This window comes from Pseudophryne corroboree, chromosome 4 (genome assembly GCF_028390025.1).
Source record: "Pseudophryne corroboree isolate aPseCor3 chromosome 4, aPseCor3.hap2, whole genome shotgun sequence".
In the NCBI taxonomy this organism is placed as follows: domain Eukaryota; kingdom Metazoa; phylum Chordata; class Amphibia; order Anura; family Myobatrachidae; genus Pseudophryne; species Pseudophryne corroboree.
In genome coordinates this window covers 2137147-2159002 of record NC_086447.1, presented here as the reverse complement: position 1 = coordinate 2159002, position 21856 = coordinate 2137147, and the positions used below count along the sequence as shown (strand labels likewise).

Sequence of the window (21856 nt, the reverse complement as noted above, 5' to 3'; positions counted from 1 at the left end):
TATTTGTGATGTCCTGTATCATGGATCTGATATGTATCTGTGATGTCCTGTATCATGGATCTGATATGTATCTGTGATGTCCTGTATCATGGATCTGATATGTATCTGTGATGTCCTGTATCATGGATCTGATATGTATCTGTGATGTCCTGTATCATGGCTCTTATATGTATTTGTGATGTCCTGTATCATGGATCTGATATGTATCTGTGATGTCCTGTATCATGGATCTGATATGTATCTGTGATGTCCTGTATCATGGATCTGATATGTATCTGTGATGTCCTGTATCATGGATCTGATATGTATCTGTGATGTCCTGTATCATGGCTCTGATATGTATCTGTGATGTACTGTATCATGGATCTGATATGTATCTGTGATGTATCATGGCTCTGATATGTATCTGTGATGTCCTGTATTATGGCTCTGATATGTATCTGTGATGTCCTGTATCATGGCTCTGATATGTATTTGTGATGTCCTGTATCATGGATCTGATATGTATCTGTGATGTCCTGTATCATGGCTCTGATATGTATCTGTGATGTCCTGTATTATGGATCTGATATGTATCTGTGATGTCCTGTATCATGGCTCTGATATGTATCTGTGATGTCCTGTATCATGGATCTGATATGTATCTGTGATGTCCTGTATCATGGATCTGATATGTATCTGTGATGTCCTGTATCATGGCTCTGATATGTATCTGTGATGTCCTGTATCATGGATCTGATATGTATCTGTGATGTCCTGTATCATGGATCTGATATGTATCTGTGATGTCCTGTATCTTGGCTCTGATATGTATCTGTGATGTCCTGTATCATGGATCTGATATGTATCTGTGATGTCCTGTATCATGGATCTGATATGTATCTGTGATGTCCTGTATCATGGATCTGATATGTATCTGTGATGTCCTGTATCATGGCTCTGATATGTATTTGTGATGTCCTGTATCATGGATCTGATATGTATCTGTGATGTCCTGTATCATGGATCTGATATGTATCTGTGATGTCCTGTATCATGGATCTGATATGTATCTGTGATGTTCTGTATCATGGCTCTGATATGTATCTGTGATGTATCATGGATCTGATATGTATCTGTGATGTCCTGTATCATGGATCTGATATGTATCTGTGATGTCCTGTATCATGGATCTGATATGTATCTGTGATGTCCTGTATCATGGCTCTGATATGTATCTGTGATGTCCTGTATCATGGCTCTGATATGTATCTGTGATGTCCTGTATCATGGCTCTTATATGTATCTGTGATGTCCTGTATCATGGCTCTGATATGTATCTGTGATGTCCTGTATCATGGCTCTGATATGTATTTGTGATGTCCTGTATCATGGCTCTGATATGTATCTGTGATGTCCTGTATCATGGATCTGATATGTATCTGTGATGTCCTGTATCATGGATCTGATATGTATCTGTGATGTCCTGTATCATGGATCTGATATGTATCTGTGATGTATCATGGATCTGATATGTATCTGTGATGTATCATGGATCTGATATGTATCTGTGATGTCCTGTATCATGGATCTGATATGTATCTGTGATGTCCTGTATCATGGCTCTGATATGTATCTGTGATGTCCTGTATCATGGATCTGATATGTATCTGTGATGTCCTGTATCATGGCTCTGATATGTATCTGTGATGTCCTGTATCATGGCTCTGATATGTATCTGTGATGTATCATGGCTCTGATATGTATCTGTGATGTCCTGTATCATGGCTCTGATATGTATCTGTGATGTCCTGTATCATGGATCTGATATGTATCTGTGATGTCCTGTTTCATGGCTCTGATATGTATCTGTGATGCCCTGTATCATGGATCTGATATGTATCTGTGATGTATCATGGCTCTGATATGTATCTGTGATGTCCTGTATCATGGATCTGATATGTATCTGTGATGTCCTGTATCATGGATCTGATATGTATCTGTGATGTCCTGTATCATGGATCTGATATGTATCTGTGATGTCCTGTATCATGGCTCTGATATGTATCTGTGATGTCCTGTATCATGGCTCTGATATGTATCTGTGATGTATCATGGCTCTGATATGTATCTGTGATGTCCTGTATCATGGCTCTGATATGTATCTGTGATGTCCTGTATCATGGATCTGATATGTATCTGTGATGTCCTGTATCATGGCTCTGATATGTATCTGTGATGCCCTGTATCATGGATCTGATATGTATCTGTGATGTATCATGGCTCTGATATGTATCTGTGATGTCCTGTATCATGGATCTGATATGTATCTGTGATGTCCTGTATCATGGCTCTGATATGTATCTGTGATGTCCTGTATCATGGATCTGATATGTATCTGTGATGTCCTGTATCATGGATCTGATATGTATCTGTGATGTCCTGTATCATGGATCTGATATGTATCTGTGATGTCCTGTATCATGGCTCTGATATGTATTTGTGATGTCCTGTATCATGGATCTGATATGTATCTGTGATGTCCTGTATCATGGATCTGATATGTATCTGTGATGTCCTGTATCATGGATCTGATATGTATCTGTGATGTCCTGTATCATGGATCTGATATGTATCTGTGATGTCCTGTATCATGGCTCTGATATGTATTTGTGATGTCCTGTATCATGGATCTGATATGTATCTGTGATGTCCTGTATCATGGATCTGATATGTATCTGTGATGTCCTGTATCATGGATCTGATATGTATCTGTGATGTCCTGTATCATGGCTCTGATATGTATTTGTGATGTCCTGTATCATGGATCTGATATGTATCTGTGATGTCCTGTATCATGGATCTGATATGTATCTGTGATGTCCTGTATCATGGATCTGATATGTATCTGTGATGTCCTGTATCATGGCTCTGATATGTATCTGTGATGTATCATGGCTCTGATATGTATCTGTGATGTCCTGTATCATGGATCTGATATGTATCTGTGATGTCCTGTATCATGGATCTGATATGTATCTGTGATGTCCTGTATCATGGATCTGATATGTATCTGTGATGTCCTGTATCATGGATCTGATATGTATCTGTGATGTCCTGTATCATGGATCTGATATGTATCTGTGATGTCCTGTATCATGGCTCTGATATGTATCTGTGATGTATCATGGCTCTGATATGTATCTGTGATGTCCTGTATCATGGATCTGATATGTATCTGTGATGCCCTGTATCATGGATCTGATATGTATCTGTGATGTATCATGGCTCTGATATGTATCTGTGATGTCCTGTATCATGGATCTGATATGTATCTGTGATGTCCTGTATCATGGCTCTGATATTTATCTGTGATGTCCTGTATCATGGATCTGATATGTATCTGTGATGTCCTGTATCATGGATCTGATATGTATCTGTGATGTCCTGTATCATGGATCTGATATGTATCTGTGATGTCCTGTATCATGGCTCTGATATGTATTTGTGATGTCCTGTATCATGGATCTGATATGTATCTGTGATGTCCTGTATCATGGATCTGATATGTATCTGTGATGTCCTGTATCATGGATCTGATATGTATCTGTGATGTCCTGTATCATGGATCTGATATGTATCTGTGATGTCCTGTATCATGGCTCTGATATGTATTTGTGATGTCCTGTATCATGGATCTGATATGTATCTGTGATGTCCTGTATCATGGATCTGATATGTATCTGTGATGTCCTGTATCATGGATCTGATATGTATCTGTGATGTCCTGTATCATGGATCTGATATGTATCTGTGATGTCCTGTATCATGGCTCTGATATGTATCTGTGATGTCCTGTATCATGGATCAGATATGTATCTGTGATGTATCATGGCTCTGATATGTATCTGTGATGTCCTGTATCATGGCTCTGATATGTATTTGTGATGTCCTGTATCATGGATCTGATATGTATCTGTGATGTCCTGTATCATGGCTCTGATATGTATCTGTGATGTCCTGTATTATGGATCTGATATGTATCTGTGATGTCCTGTATTATGGCTCTGATATGTATCTGTGATGTACTGTATCATGGATCTGATATGTATTTGTGATGTCCTGTATCATGGATCTGATATGCATCTGTGATGTCCTGTATCATGGCTCTGATATGTATCTGTGATGTCCTGTATCATGGCTCTGATATGTATCTGTGATGTCCTGTATTATGGATCTGATATGTATCTGTGATGTCCTGTATTATGGCTCTGATATGTATCTGTGATGTACTGTATCATGGATCTGATATGTATCTGTGATGTCCTGTATCATGGCTCTGATATGTATCTGTGATGTCCTGTATCATGGCTCTGATATGTATTTGTGATGTCCTGTATCATGGCTCTGATATGTATCTGTGATGTATCATGGCTCTGATATGTATCTGTGATGTATCATGGCTCTGATATGTATCTGTGATGTATCATGGCTCTGATATGTATCTGTGATGTCCTGTATCATGGCTCTGATATGTATCTGTGATGTCCTGTATCATGGCTCTGATATGTATCTGTGATGTCCTGTATCATGGATCTGATATGTATCTGTGATGTCCTGTATCATGGCTCTGATATGTATCTGTGATGTATCATGGATCTGATATGTATCTGTGATGTCCTGTATCATGGATCTGATATGAATCTGTGATGTTCTGTATCATGGATCTGATATGTATCTGTGATGTCCTGTATCATGGCTCTGATATGTATCTGTGATGTCCTGTATCATGGATCTGATATGTATCTGTGATGTATCATGGCTCTGATATGTATCTGTGATGTCCTGTATCATGGATCTGATATGTATCTGTGATGTCCTGTATCATGGATCTGATATGTATCTGTGATGTATTATGGCTCTGATATGTATCTGTGATGTCCTGTATCATGGATCTGATATGTATCTGTGATGTCCTGTATCATGGATCTGATATGTATCTGTGATGTTCTGTATCATGGCTCTGATATGTATCTGTGATGTATCATGGCTCTGATATGTATCTGTGATGTACTGTATCATGGCTCTGATATGTATCTGTGATGTCCTGTATCATGGCTCTGATATGTATCTGTGATGTCCTGTATTATGGCTCTGATATGTATCTGTGATGTCCTGTATCATGGATCTGATATGTATCTGTGATGTCCTGTATCATGGCTCTGATATGTATCTGTGATGTCCTGTATCATGGATCTGATATGTATCTGTGATGTCCTGTATCATGGATCTGATATGTATCTGTGATGTTCTGTATCATGGCTCTGATATGTATCTGTGATGTCCTGTATCATGGCTCTGATATGTATCTGTGATGTCCTGTATCATGGCTCTGATATGTATCTGTGATGTTCTGTATCATGGCTCTGATATGTATCTGTGATGTATCATGGCTCTGATATGTATCTGTGATGTACTGTATCATGGCTCTGATATGTATCTGTGATGTCCTGTATCATGGCTCTGATATGTATCTGTGATGTCCTGTATTATGGCTCTGATATGTATCTGTGATGTCCTGTATCATGGATCTGATATGTATCTGTGATGTCCTGTATCATGGCTCTGATATGTATCTGTGATGTCCTGTATCATGGATCTGATATGTATCTGTGATGTCCTGTATCATGGATCTGATATGTATCTGTGATGTTCTGTATCATGGCTCTGATATGTATCTGTGATGTCCTGTATCATGGCTCTGATATGTATCTGTGATGTCCTGTATCATGGCTCTGATATGTATCTGTGATGTCCTGTATCATGGATCTGATATGTATCTGTGATGTATCATGGATCTGATATGTATGTGTGATGTCCTGTATCATGGATCTGATATGTATCTGTGATGTCCTGTATTATGGCTCTGATATGTATCTGTGATGTCCTGTATCATGGCTCTGATATGTATCTGTGATGTATCATGGCTCTGATATGTATCTGTGATGTCCTGTATCATGGCTCTGATATGTATCTGTGATGTATCATGGCTCTGATATGTATCTGTGATGTCCTGTATCATGGCTCTGATATGTATCTGTGATGTCCTGTATCATGGCTCTGATATGTATCTGTGATGTCCTGTATCATGGCTCTGATATGTATCTGTGATGTCCTGTATCATGGCTCTGATATGTATCTGTGATGTCCTGTATCATGGCTCTGATATGTATCTGTGATGTCCTGTATTATGGCTCTGATATGTATCTGTGATGTCCTGTATCATGGCTCTGATATGTATCTGTGATGTATCATGGCTCTGATATGTATCTGTGATGTCCTGTATCATGGCTCTGATATGTATCTGTGATGTATCATGGCTCTGATATGTATCTGTGATGTCCTGTATCATGGCTCTGATATGTATCTGTGATGTCCTGTATCATGGCTCTGATATGTATCTGTGATGTCCTGTATCATGGCTCTGATATGTATCTGTGATGTCCTGTGTTATGGCTCTGATATGTATCTGTGATGTCCTGTGTTATGGCTCTGATATGTATCTGTGATGTCCTGTATCATGGCTCTGATATGTATCTGTGATGTCCTGTATCATGGATCTGATATGTATCTGTGATGTCCTGTATCATGGCTCTGATATGTATCTGTGATGTCCTGTATCATGGCTCTGATATGTATCTGTGATGTCCTGTATCATGGCTCTGATATGTATCTGTGATGTCCTGTATCATGGCTCTGATATGTATCTGTGATGTCCTGTATCATGGATCTGATATGTATCTGTGATGTCCTGTATCATGGATCTGATATGTATCTGTGATGTCCTGTATCATGGATCTGATATGTATCTGTGATGTCCTGTATTATGGCTCTGATATGTATCTGTGATGTCCTGTATCATGGATCTGATATGTATCTGTGATGTCCTGTATCATGGCTCTGATATGTATCTGTGATGTCCTGTATCATGGATATGATATGTATCTGTGATGTCCTGTATCATGGCTCTGATATGTATCTGTGATGTCCTGTATCATGGCTCTGATATGTATCTGTGATGTCCTGTATCATGGATCTGATATGTATCTGTGATGTCCTGTATCATGGATCTGATATGTATCTGTGATGTCCTGTATCATGGATCTGATATGTATCTGCGATGTTCTGTATCATGGATCTGATATGTATCTGTGATGTCCTGTATCATGGCTCTGATATGTATCTGTGATGTCCTGTATCATGGCTCTGATATGTATCTGTGATGTATCATGGCTCTGATATGTATCTGTGATGTCCTGTATTATGGCTCTGATAAGCCATGGGTGATAATTTCTAATATTACAGTATGTAATAACTTTGGCTTTATGTTGTTTGCAGGGCTGCAACCTTCTTGGAGACCTTGGACATGTCCACAGAGACAGAAGCCATGTGGAAGAGCCTTGGGAAGCTGTCTCTGGAGGCCAGGCAGCTTCATGTAGCCGAGAGGTAGGTACAGGATAATGTATGTGGTGAGGAGAGGAGCGGGACGAATGCACACAGGGCCTAATTCAGAGTTGATCGCAGCAGCAAATTTGTTAGCAGATTGGCAAAACCATGTGCAGTGCAGGGGGGGCAGATGTAACATGTGCAGTGCAGGTGGGGCAGATGTAACATGTGCAGTGCAGGTGGGGCAGATGTAACATGTGCAGTGCAGGTGGGGCAGATGTAACATGTGCAGTGCAGGGGGGGAATATGTACCATGTGCAGTGCAGGGGGGGGGGGAGATGTACCATGTGCAGTGCAGGGGGGGAAGATGTACCATGTGCAGTGCAGGGGGGGAAGATGTACCATGTGCAGTGCAGGGGGGGAAGATGTACCATGTGCAGTGCAGGGGGGGAAGATGTACCATGTGCAGTGCAGGGGGGGAAGATGTACCATGTGCAGTGCAGGGGGGGAAGATGTACCATGTGTAGTGCAGGTGGGGCAGATGTACCATGTGTAGTGCAGGTGGGGCATATGTAACATGTGCAGTGCAGGTGGTGGGCAGATGTAACATGTGCAGTGCTGGGGGGGGGGCAGATGTAACATGTGCAGTGCTGGGGGGGGGGGCAGATGTAACATGTGCAGTGCTGGGGGGGGGGGGCAGATGTAACATGTGCAGTGCTGGGGGGGGGCAGATGTAACATGTGCAGTGCTGGGGGGGGGCAGATGTAACATGTGCAGTGCTGGGGGGGGGGGGGCAGATGTAACGTGCAGTGCTGGGGGGGGGGCAGATGTAACATGTGCAGTGCTGGGGGGGGGGCAGATGTAACATGTGCAGTGCTGGGGGGGGGCAGATGTAACATGTGCAGTGCTGGGGGGGGGGCAGATGTAACATGTGCAGTGCTGGGGGGGGGGGGGCAGATGTAACGTGCAGTGCTGGGGGGGGCAGATGTAACATGTGCAGTGCTGGGGGGGGGGGGGCAGATGTAACATGTGCAGTGCTGGGGGGGGGGGGGGGCAGATGTAACATGTGCAGTGCTGGGGGGGGGAGGGGCAGATATAACCTGTGCAGTGCACGTGGGGCAGATGTAACATTTGCAGAGAGAGTTAGATTTGAGTGGGGTGTGTTCAAGCTCAAATCTTAATTGCAGTGTAAAAATAAAGCAGCCAGTATTTACCCTGCACAGAAACAATATAACCCACCCAAATCTAACTCTCTCTGCACAGGTTACATCTGCTCCCCCTGCAGTGCACATGGTTTTGCCCATCTGCTAACAAATTTGTTGCTACGATCAGGTCTGAATTAGACCCATAGTCATGTATGACAGAGAAGGAGCAGGGCCAGTACAGGATGATATATATGGAGGAGAAGGAGCAGGGCCAGTACAGGATGATATATATGGAGGAGAAGGAGCAGGGCCAGTACAGGATGATATATATGGAGGAGAAGGAGCAGGGCCAGTACAGGATGATGTATATGGAGGAGAAGGAGCAGGGCCAGTACAGGATGATGTATATGGAAGAGAAGGAGCAGGACCAGTACAGGATGATATATATGGAGGAGAAGGAGCAGGGCCAGTACAGGATGATGTATATGGAAGAGAAGGAGCAGGGCCACTACAGGATGATGTATATGGAAGAGAAGGAGCAGGGCCAGTACAGGATGATGTATATGGAGGAGAAGGAGCAGGGCCAGTACAGGATGATGTATATGGAAGAGAAGGAGCAGGGCCAGTACAGGATGATATATATGGAAGAGAAGGAGCAGGGCCAGTACAGGATGATGTATATGGAAGAGAAGGAGCAGGACCAGTACAGGATGATATATATGGAAGAGAAGGGGCAGGGCCGGTACAGGATGATGTATATGGAGGAGAAGGAGCAGGGCCAGTACAGGATGATGTATATGGAGGAGAAGGAGCAGGGCCAGTACAGGATGATGTATATGGAAGAGAATGAGCAGGGCCAGTACAGGATGATGTATATGGAGGAGAAGGAGCAGGGCCAGTACAGGATGATGTATATGGAAGAGAAGGAGCAGGGCCAGTACAGGATGATATATATGGAAGAGAAGGAGCAGGGCCAGTACAGGATGATGTATATGGAAGAGAAGGAGCAGGACCAGTACAGGATGATATATATGGAAGAGAAGGGGCAGGGCCGGTACAGGATGATGTATATGGAGGAGAAGGAGCAGGGCCAGTACAGGATGATGTATATGGAAGAGAAGGAGCAGGACCAGTACAGGATGATATATATGGAGGAGAAGGAGCAGGGCCAGTACAGGATGATGTATATGGAAGAGAAGGAGCAGGGCCACTACAGGATGATGTATATGGAAGAGAAGGAGCAGGGCCAGTACAGGATGATGTATATGGAGGAGAAGGAGCAGGGCCAGTACAGGATGATGTATATGGAAGAGAAGGAGCAGGGCCAGTACAGGATGATATATATGGAAGAGAAGGAGCAGGGCCAGTACAGGATGATGTATATGGAAGAGAAGGAGCAGGACCAGTACAGGATGATATATATGGAAGAGAAGGGGCAGGGCCGGTACAGGATGATGTATATGGAGGAGAAGGAGCAGGGCCAGTACAGGATGATGTATATGGAGGAGAAGGAGCAGGGCCAGTACAGGATGATGTATATGGAAGAGAAGGAGCAGGGCCAGTACAGGATGATGTATATGGAGGAGAAGGAGCAGGGCCAGTACAGGATGATGTATATGGAAGAGAAGGAGCAGGGCCAGTACAGGATGATATATATGGAAGAGAAGGAGCAGGGCCAGTACAGGATGATGTATATGGAAGAGAAGGAGCAGGACCAGTACAGGATGATATATATGGAAGAGAAGGGGCAGGGCCGGTACAGGATGATGTATATGGAGGAGAAGGAGCAGGGCCAGTACAGGATGATGTATATGGAGGAGAAGGAGCAGGGCCAGTACAGGATGATGTATATGGAAGAGAAGGAGCAGGGCCAGTACAGGATGATGTATATGGAGGAGAAGGAGCAGGGCCAGTACAGGATGATATATATAGAAGAGAAGGAGCAGGGCCAGTACAGGATGATGTATATGGAAGAGAAGGAGCAGGGCCAGTACAGGATGATATATATGGAAGAGAAGGAGCAGGGCCAGTACAGGATGATGTATATGGAAGAGAAGAAGCAGGGCCAGTACAGGATGATATATATGGAAGAGAAGGAGCAGGGCCAGTACAGGATGATGTATATGGAAGAGAAGGAGCAGGGCCAGTACAGGATGATGTATATGGAGGAGAAGGAGCAGGGCCAGTACAGGATGATGTATATGGAAGAGAAGGAGCAGGGCCAGTACAGGATGATGTATATGGAGGAGAAGGAGCAGGGCCAGTACAGGATGATATATATAGAAGAGAAGGAGCAGGGCCAGTACAGGATGATGTATATGGAAGAGAAGGAGCAGGGCCAGTACAGGATGATATATATGGAAGAGAAGGAGCAGGGCCAGTACAGGATGATGTATATGGAAGAGAAGGAGCAGGGCCAGTACAGGATGATATATATGGAAGAGAAGGAGCAGGGCCAGTACAGGATGATGTATATGGAAGAGAAGGAGCAGGGCCAGTACAGGATGATGTATATGGAAGAGAATGAGCAGGGTCAGTACAGGATGATATATATGGAGGAGAAGGAGCAGGGCCAGTACAGGATGATGTATATGGAAGAGAAGGAGCAGGGCCAGTACAGGATGATGTATATGGAAGAGAATGAGCAGGATCAGTACAGGATGATGTATATGGAGGAGTAGGAGCAGGGCCAGTACAGGATGATGTATATGGAGGAGAAGGAGCAGGGCCAGTACAGGATGATGTATATGGAAGAGAAGGAGCAGGGTCAGTACAGGATGATATATATGGAGGAGAAGGAGCAGGGCCAGTACAGGATGATGTATATGGAGGAGAAGGAGCAGGGCCAGTACAGGATGATATATATGGAAGAGAAGGAGCAGGGCCAGTACAGGATGATATATATGGAAGAGAAGCAGCAGGGCCGGTACAGGATGATGTATATGGAAGAGAAGGAGGAGGGCCAGTACAGGATGATATATATGGAAGAGAAGGAGCATGGCCAGTACAGGATGATATATATGGAAGAGAAGGAGCAGGGCCAGTACAGGATGATGTATATGGAAGAGAAGGAGCAGGGCCAGTACAGGATGATGTATATGGAAGAGAAGGAGCAGGGCCAGTACAGGATGATGTATATGGAAGAGAAGGAGCAGGGCCAGTACAGGATGATGTATATGGAGGAGAAGGAGCAGGGCCAGTACAGGATGATATATATGGAAGAGAAGGAGCAGGGCCAGTACAGAATGATATATATGGAAGAGAAGGAGCAGGGCCAGTACAGGATGATGTATATGGAAGAGAAGGAGCAGGGCCAGTACAGGATGATGTAAATGGAAGAGAAGGAGCAGGGCCAGTACAGGATGATATATATGGAGGAGAAGGAGCAGGGCCAGTACAGGATGATGTATATGGAAGAGAAGGAGCAGGGCCAGTACAGGATGATATATATGGAGGAGACGGAGCAGGGCCAGTACAGGATGATGTATATGGAAGAGAAGGAGCAGGACCAGTACAGGATGATGTATATGGAAGAGAAGGAGCAGGGCCAGTACAGGATGATATATATGGAAGAGAAGGAGCAGGGCCAGTACAGGATGATGTATATGGAAGAGAAGGAGCAGGGCCAGTACAGGATGATGTATATGGAAGAGAAGGAGCAGGGCCAGTACAGGATGATATATATAGAAGAGAAGGAGCAGGACCAGTACAGGATGATGTATATGGAGGAGAAGGAGCAGGGCCAGTACAGGATGATGTATATGGAAGAGAAGGAGCAGGACCAGTACAGGATGATGTATATGGAAGAGAAGGAGCAGGGCCAGTACAGGATGATGTATATTGAAGAGAAGGAGCAGGGCCGGTACAGGATGATGTATATGGAAGAGAAGGAGCAGGGCCGGTACAGGATGATATATATGGAAGAGAAGGAGCAGGGTCAGTACAGGATGATGTATATGGAAGAGAAGGAGCAAGGCCAGTACAGGATGATGTATATGGAAGAGAAGGAGCAGGGCCAGTACAGGATGATGTATATTGAAGAGAAGGAGCAGGGCCAGTACAGGATGATGTATATGGAAGAGAAGGAGCAGGGCCAGTACAGGATGATATATATGGAAGAGAAGGAGCAGGGTCAGTACAGGATGATGTATATGGAAGAGAATGAGCAAGGCCAGTACAGGATGATGTAAATGGAAGAGAAGGAGCAGGGCCAATACAGGATGATATATATGGAAGAGAAGGAGCAGGGCCAGTACAGGATGATGTATATGGAAGAGAAGGAGCAGGACCAGTACAGGATGATGTATATGGAAGAGAAGGAGCAGGGCCAGTACAGGATGATATAAATGAAGGAGAAGGAGCAGGGCCAGTACAGGATGATGTATATGGAAGAGAAGGAGCAGGGCCGGTACAGGATGATATATATGGAGGAGAAGGAGCAGGGCCGGTACAGGATGATGTATATGGAAGAGAAGGAGCAGGGCCGGTACAGGATGATATATATGGAGGAGAAGGAGCAGGGCCAGTACAGGTTGATGTATATGGAAGAGAAGGAGCAGGGCCAGTACAGGATGATGTATATGGAGGAGAAGGAGCAGGGCCAGTACAGGATGATGTATATGGAGGAGAAGGAGCAGGGCCAGTACAGGATGATGTATATGGAAGAGAAGGAGCAGGGCCAGTACAGGATGATATATATGGAGGAGAAGGAGCAGGGCCAGTACAGGATGATGTATATGGAAGAGAAGGAGCAGGGCCGGTACAGAATGATATATATGGAGGAGAAGGAGCAGGGCCGGTACAGGATGATGTATATGGAAGAGAAGGAGCAGGGCCAGTACAGGATGATGTATATGGAAGAGAAGGAGCAGGGCCAGTACAGGATGATATATATGGAAGAGAAGGAGCAGGGTCAGTACAGGATGATATATATGGAAGAGAAGGAGCAGGGCCAGTACAGGATGATGTATATGGAAGAGAAGGAGCAGGGCCAGTACAGGATGATGTATATGGAGGGGAAGGAGCAGGGCCAGTACAGGATGATGTATATGGAAGAGAAGGAGCAGGGCCAGTACAGGATGATGTATATGGAGGAGCAGGGCCAGTACAGGATGATGTATATGGAGGAGAAGGAGCAGGGCCAGTACAGGATGATATATATGGAGGAGAAGGAGCAGGGCCAGTACAGGTTGATGTATATGGAAGAGAAGGAGCAGGGCCAGTACAGGATGATGTATATGGAGGAGAAGGAGCAGGGCCAGTACAGGATGATGTATATGGAGGAGAAGGAGCAGGGCCAGTACAGGATGATGTATATGGAGGAGAAGGAGCAGGGCCAGTACAGGATAATATATATGGAGGAGAAGGAGCAGGGCCAGTACAGGATGATGTATATGGAGGAGAAGGAGCAGGGCCAGTACAGGATGATGTATATGGAAGAGAAGGAGCAGGGCCAGTACAGGATGATGTATATGGAGGAGAAGGAGCAGGGCCAGTACAGGATGATGTATATGGAAGAGAAGGAGCAGGACCAGTACAGGATGATGTATATGGAAGAGAAGGAGCAGGGCCAGTACAGGATGATATGTATGGAAGAGAAGGAGCAGGGCCAGTACAGGATGATATATATGGAAGAGAAGGAGCAGGGCCAGTACAGGATGATGTATATGGAAGAGAAGGAGCAGGGCCAGTACAGGATGATATATATGGAAGAGAAGGAGCAGGGCCAGTACAGGATGATATATATGGAAGAGAAGGAGCAGGGCCAGTACAGGATGATGTATATGGAAGAGAAGGAGCAGGGCCAGTACAGGATGATATATATGGAGGAGAAGGAGCAGGGCCAGTACAGGATGATGTATATGGAAGAGAAGGAGCAGGGCCGGTACAGAATGATATATATGGAGGAGAAGGAGCAGGGCCGGTACAGGATGATGTATATGGAAGAGAAGGAGCAGGGCCAGTACAGGATGATGTATATGGAAGAGAAGGAGCAGGGCCAGTACAGGATGATATATATGGAAGAGAAGGAGCAGGGCCAGTACAGGATGATATATATGGAAGAGAAGGAGCAGGGCCAGTACAGGATGATGTATATGGAAGAGAAGGAGCAGGGCCAGTACAGGATGATGTATATGGAAGAGAAGGAGCAGGGCCAGTACAGGATGATGTATATGGAAGAGAAGGAGCAGGGCCAGTACAGGATGATGTATATGGAGGAGAAGGAGCAGGGCCAGTACAGGATGATATATATGGAAGAGAAGGAGCAGGGCCAGTACAGAATGATATATATGGAAGAGAAGGAGCAGGGCCAGTACAGGATGATGTATATGGAAGAGAAGGAGCAGGGCCAGTACAGGATGATGTAAATGGAAGAGAAGGAGCAGGGCCAGTACAGGATGATATATATGGAGGAGAAGGAGCAGGGCCAGTACAGGATGATGTATATGGAAGAGAAGGAGCAGGGCCAGTACAGGATGATATATATGGAGGAGACGGAGCAGGGCCAGTACAGGATGATGTATATGGAAGAGAAGGAGCAGGACCAGTACAGGATGATGTATATGGAAGAGAAGGAGCAGGGCCAGTACAGGATGATATATATGGAAGAGAAGGAGCAGGGCCAGTACAGGATGATGTATATGGAAGAGAAGGAGCAGGGCCAGTACAGGATGATCTATATGGAAGAGAAGGAGCAGGGTCAGTACAGGATGATGTATATGGAAGAGAAAGGAGCAAGGCCAGTACAGGATGATGTAAATGGAAGAGAAGGAGCAGTGCCAGTACAGGATGATATATATGGAAGAGAAGGAGCAGGGTCAGTACAGGATGATGTATATGGAAGAGAAGGAGATGGGCCAGTACAGGATGATATATATGGAGGAGAAGGAGCAGGGCCAGTACAGGATGATATATATGGAGGAGAAGGAGCAGGGCCAGTACAGGATGATATATATGGAGGAGAAGGAGCAGGGCCAGTACAGGATGATGTATATGGAAGAGAAGGAGCAGGGCCAGTACAGGATGATATATATGGAAGAGAAGGAGCAGGACCAGTACAGGATGATGTATATATAAGAGAAGGAGCAGAGCCAGTACAGGATGATCTATATGGAAGAGAAGGAGCAGGGCCAGTACAGGATGATCTATATGGAAGAGAAGGAGCAGGGCCAGTACAGGATGATGTATATGGAGGAGAAGGAGCAGGGCCAGTACAGGATGATGTATATGGAAGAGAAGGAGCAGGGCCAGTACAGGATGATGTAAATGGAAGAGAAGGAGCAGGGCCAGTACAGGATGATGTATATGGAAGAGAAGGAGCAGGGCCAGTACAGGATGATGTATATGGAAGAGAAGGAGCAGGGCCAGTACAGGATGATGTATATGGAAGAGAAGGAGCAGGGTCAGTACAGGATGATGTATATGGAAGAGAAGGAGCAGGGCCAGTACAGGATGATGTATATGGAAGAGAAGGAGCAGGGCCAGTACAGGATGATATATATGGAAGAGAAGGAGCAGGGCCAGTACAGGATGATATATATGGAAGAGAAGGAGCAGGGTCAGTACAGGATGATATATATGGTAGAGAAGGAGCAGGGCCAGTACAGGATGATGTATATGGAAGAGAAGGAGCAGGGCCAGTACAGGATGATATATATGGAGGAGAAGGAGCAGGGCCAGTACAGGATGATGTATATGGAAGAGAAGGAGCAGGGCCGGTACAGAATGATATATATGGAGGAGAAGGAGCAGGGCCGGTACAGGATGATGTATATGGAAGAGAAGGAGCAGGGCCGGTACAGGATGATGTATATGGAAGAGAAGGAGCAGGGCCGGTACAGGATGATGTATATGGAAGAGAAGGAGCAGGGCCGGTACAGGATGATGTATATGGAGGAGAAGGAGCAGGGCCAGTACAGGATGATGTATATGGAGGAGAAGGAGCAGGGCCAGTACAGGATGATGTATATGGAGGAGAAGGAGCAGGGCCAGTACAGGATGATGTATATGGAAGAGAAGGAGCAGGGCCAGTACAGGATGATGTATATGGAAGAGAAGGAGCAGGGCCAGTACAGGATGATGTATATGGAAGAGAAGGAGCAGGGCCAGTACAGGATGATGTATATGGAGGAGAAGGAGCAGGAGCAGTACAGGATGATGTATATGGAAGAGAAGGAGCAGGGCCAGTACAGGATGATGTATATTGAAGAGAAGGAGCAGGGCCAGTACAGGATGATGTATATGGAAGAGAAGGAGCAGGGCCGGTACAGGATGATATATATGGAAGAGAAGGAGCAGGGTCAGTACAGGATGATATATGTGGAAGAGAAGGAGCAGGGCCAGTACAGGATGATGTATATGGAAGAGAAGGAGCAGGGCCAGTACAGGATGATGTATATGGAGGAGAAGGAGCAGGGCCAGTACAGGATGATGTATATGGAAGAGAAGGAGCAGGGCCAGTACAGGATGATGTATATGGAGGAGAAGGAGCAGGGCCAGTACAGGATGATGTATATGGAGGAGAAGGAGCAGGGCCAGTACAGGATAATATATATGGAGGAGAAGGAGCAGGGCCAGTACAGGATGATGTATATGGAGGAGAAGGAGCAGGGCCAGTACAGGATGATGTATATGGAAGAGAAGGAGCAGGGCCAGTACAGGATGATGTATATGGAGGAGAAGGAGCAGGGCCAGTACAGGATGATGTATATGGAAGAGAAGGAGCAGGACCAGTACAGGATGATGTATATGGAAGAGAAGGAGCAGGGCCAGTACAGGATGATATGTATGGAAGAGAAGGAGCAGGGCCAGTACAGGATGATATATATGGAAGAGAAGGAGCAGGGCCAGTACAGGATGATGTATATGGAAGAGAAGGAGCAGGGCCAGTACAGGATGATATATATGGAAGAGAAGGAGCAGGGCCAGTACAGGATGATATATATGGAAGAGAAGGAGCAGGGCCAGTACAGGATGATGTATATGGAAGAGAAGGAGCAGGGCCAGTACAGAATGATATATATGGAGGAGAAGGAGCAGGGCCGGTACAGGATGATGTATATGGAAGAGAAGGAGCAGGGCCGGTACAGGATGATGTATATGGAAGAGAAGGAGCAGGGCCGGTACAGGATGATGTATATAGAGGAGAAGGAGCAGGGCCAGTACAGGATGATGTATATGGAGGAGAAGGAGCAGGGCCAGTACAGGATGATGTATATGGAGGAGAAGGAGCAGGGCCAGTACAGGATGATGTATATGGAAGAGAAGGAGCAGGGCCAGTACAGGATGATGTATATGGAAGAGAAGGAGCAGGGCCAGTACAGGATGATGTATATGGAAGAGAAGGAGCAGGGCCAGTACAGGATGATGTATATGGAAGAGAAGGAGCAGGGCCAGTACAGGATGATGTATATGGAGGAGAAGGAGCAGGGCCAGTACAGGATGATATATATGGAGGAGAAGGAGCAGGGCCAGTACAGGATGATGTATATGGAAGAGAAAGGAGCAAGGCCAGTACAGGATGATGTATATGGAAGAGAAGGAGCAGGGCTGGTACAGGATGATATATATGGAGGAGAAGGAGCAGGGCCAGTACAGGATGATGTATATGGAAGAGAAGGAGCAGGGCCAGTACAGGATGATGTATATGGAAGAGAAGGAGCAGGGCCAGTACAGGATGATGTATATTGAAGAGAAGGAGCAGGGCCAGTACAGGATGATGTATATGGAAGAGAAGGAGCAGGGCCAGTACAGGATGATATATATGGAAGAGAAGGAGCAGGGCCAGTACAGGATGATATATATGGAAGAGAAAGGAGCAAGGCCAGTACAGGATGATGTAAATGGAAGAGAAGGAGCAGTGCCAGTACAGGATGATATATATGGAAGAGAAGGAGCAGGGTCAGTACAGGATGATGTATATGGAAGAGAAGGAGATGGGCCAGTACAGGATGATATATATGGAGGAGAAGGAGCAGGGCCAGTACAGGATGATATATATGGAGGAGAAGGAGCAGGGCCAGTACAGGATGATATATATGGAGGAGAAGGAGCAGGGCCAGTACAGGATGATGTATATGGAAGAGAAGGAGCAGGGCCAGTACAGGTTGATATATATGGAAGAGAAGGAGCAGGACCAGTACAGGATGATGTATATATAAGAGAAGGAGCAGGGCCAGTACAGGATGATCTATATGGAAGAGAAGGAGCAGGGCCAGTACAGGATGATCTATATGGAAGAGAAGGAGCAGGGCCAGTACAGGATGATGTATATGGAGGAGAAGGAGCAGGGCCAGTACAGGATGATGTATATGGAAGAGAAGGAGCAGGGCCAGTACAGGATGATGTAAATGGAAGAGAAGGAGCAGGGCCAGTACAGGATGATGTATATGGAAGAGAAGGAGCAGGGCCAGTACAGGATGATGTATATGGAAGAGAAGGAGCAGGGCCAGTACAGGATGATATATATGGAAGAGAAGGAGCAGGGTCAGTACAGGATGATGTATATGGAAGAGAAGGAGCAGGGCCAGTACAGGATGATGTATATGGAAGAGAAGGAGCAGGGCCAGTACAGGATGATATATATGGAAGAGAAGGAGCAGGGCCAGTACAGGATGATATATATGGAAGAGAAGGAGCAGGGTCAGTACAGGATGATGTATATGGAAGAGAAGGAGCAAGGCCAGTACAGGATGATGTAAATGGAAGAGAAGGAGCAGGGCCAGTACAGGATGATATATATGGAAGAGAAAGGAGCAGGGCCAGTACAGGATGATATATATGGAGGAGATGTAGCAGGGCCAGTACAGGATGATGTATATGGAGGAGAAGGAGCAGGGCCAGTACAGGATGATATATATGGAAGAGAAGGAGCAGGGCCGGTACAGGATGATATATATGAAGGAGAAGGAGCAGGGCCAGTACAGGATGATGTATATGGAGGAGAAGGAGCAGGGCCAGTACAGGATGATGTATATGGAAGAGAAGGAGCAGGGCCAGTACAGGATGATATATATGGCAGAGAAGGAGCAGGGCCAGTACAGGATGATGTATATGGAAGAGAAGGAGCAGGGCCAGTACAGGATGATATATATGGCAGAGAAGGAGCAGGGCCAGTACAGGATGATGTATATGGAAGAGAAGGAGCAGGGCCAGTACAGGATGATGTATATGGAGGAGAAGGAGCAGGGCCAGTACAGGATGATATATATGGAGGAGAAGGAGCAGGGACAGTACAGGATGATATATATGGAAGAGAAGGAGCAGGGCCAGTACAGGATGATGTATATGGAAGAGAAGGAGCAGGGCCAGTACAGGATGATGTATATGGAGGAGAAGGAGCAGGGCCAGTACAGGATGATATATATGGAAGAGAAGGAGCAGGGCCAGTACAGGATGATATAGATGGAGGAGAAGGAGCAGGGCCAGTACAGGATGATGTATATGGAGGAGAAGGAGCAGGGCCAGTACAGGATGATATATATGGGAGAGAAGGAGCAGGGCCAGTACAGGATGATGTATATGGAAGAGAAGGAGCAGGGCCAGTACAGGATGATATATATGGAAGAGAAGGAGCAGGGCCAGTACAGGATGATATATATGGAGGAGAAGGAGCAGGGTCAGTACAGGATGATGTATATGGAAGAGAAGGAGCAGGACCAGTACAGGATGATATATATGGAAGAGAAGGAGCAGGGCCAGTACAGGATGATATATATGGAAGAGAAGGAGCAGGGCCAGTACAAGATGATATATATGGAGGAGAAGGAGCAGGGTCAGTACAGGATGATGTATATGGAAGAGAAGGAGCAGGGCCAGTACAGGATGATATATATGGAAGAGAAGGAGCAGGGCCAGTACAGGATGATATATATGGAGGAGAAGGAGCAGGGCCAGTACAGGATGATGTATATGGAAGAGAAGGAGCAAGGCCAGTACAGGATGATGTATATGGAAGAGAAGGAGCAGGGCCAGTACAGGATGATCTATATGGAAGAGAAGGAGCAGGGCCAGTACAGGATGATGTATATGGAAGAGAAGGAGCAGGGCCAGTACAGGATGATGTATATGGAAGAGAAGGAGCAGGACCAGTACAGGATGATGTATATGGAAGAGAAGGAGCAGGGCCAGTACAGGATGATATATATAGAGGAGAAGGAGCAGGGCCAGTACAGGATGATATATATAGAGGAGAAGGAGCAGGGCCAGTACAGGATGATATATATAGAGGAGAAGGAGCAGGGCCAGTACAGGATGATATATATGGAGGAGAAGGAGCAGGGCCGGTACAGGATGATATATATGAAAGAGAAGGAGCAGGGCCGTTACAGGATGATATATATGGAAGAGAAGGAGCAGGCCAGTACAGGATGATATATATGGAAGAGAAGGAGCAGGGCCAGTACAAGATGATATATATGGAGGAGAAGGAGCAGGGTCAGTACAGGATGATGTATATGGAAGAGAAGGAGCAGGGCCGGTACAGGATGATATATATGGAGGAGAAGGAGCAGGGCCAGTACAGGATGATGTATATGGAAGAGAAGGAGCAGGGCCAGTACAGGATGATGTATATGGAAGAGAAGGAGCAGGGCCAGTACAGGATGATATATATGGAAGAGAAGGAGCAGGGCCAGTACAGGATGATATATATGGAAGAGAAAGGAGCAAGGCCAGTACAGGATGATGTAAATGGAAGAGAAGGAGCAGGGCCAGTACAGGATGATGTAAATGGAAGAGAAGGAGCAGGGCCAGTACAGGATGATGTAAATGGAAGAGAAGGAGCAGGGCCAGTACAGGATGATATATATGGAAGAGAAGGAGCAGGGTCAGTACAGGATGATGTATATGGAAGAGAAGGAGCAGGGCCAGTACAGGATGATATATATGGAGGAGAAGGAGCAGGGCCAGTACAGGATGATGTATATGGAAGAGAAGGAGCAGGGCCGGTACAGGATGATGTATATGGAAGAGAAGGAGCAGGGCCAGTACAGGATGATATAGTCTCTCCCTCTCGTCTTCCATCCTCTGTGCGCTGCCTGTGATATATTGCATTTCGGGTTAATGTTAATCCTCCATCTTTCTGTCAGGTGTTTCTCAGCAGTTGGAGATGTCAGTAAGGCCAGATTCCTGCGGGAGACCAATGAGATTGCAGCTCAGGCAGCTGCTGAGTCTGTAAGTATCAAGCGCCTCCTCTCTGGTCCATAGGATAACATGGCACACGGTGCCCCCAGCCTCTGCCACGCCAGGCTCCTTATGCTGTGTAGCTGGTTACTCTGGTCCACAGA

The 21856-nt window shown here is 45.6% G+C and overlaps 1 protein-coding gene across 7 annotated transcripts in view; it reads left to right on the top strand.

The window, feature by feature from the left end:
• Positions 1–21856, top strand: part of IFT172 (intraflagellar transport 172) — a 553694-nt gene that overhangs the window by 301370 nt on the left and 230468 nt on the right. For all 7 annotated transcript variants that reach the window (XM_063914906.1, XM_063914909.1, XM_063914907.1 and 4 more), the window contains exons 18-19: positions 7378–7485; positions 21659–21743. In XM_063914906.1, coding sequence (XP_063770976.1) covers positions 7378–7485; positions 21659–21743 — 193 coding nt within the window. The remainder of the gene's footprint in view (positions 1–7377; positions 7486–21658; positions 21744–21856) is intronic.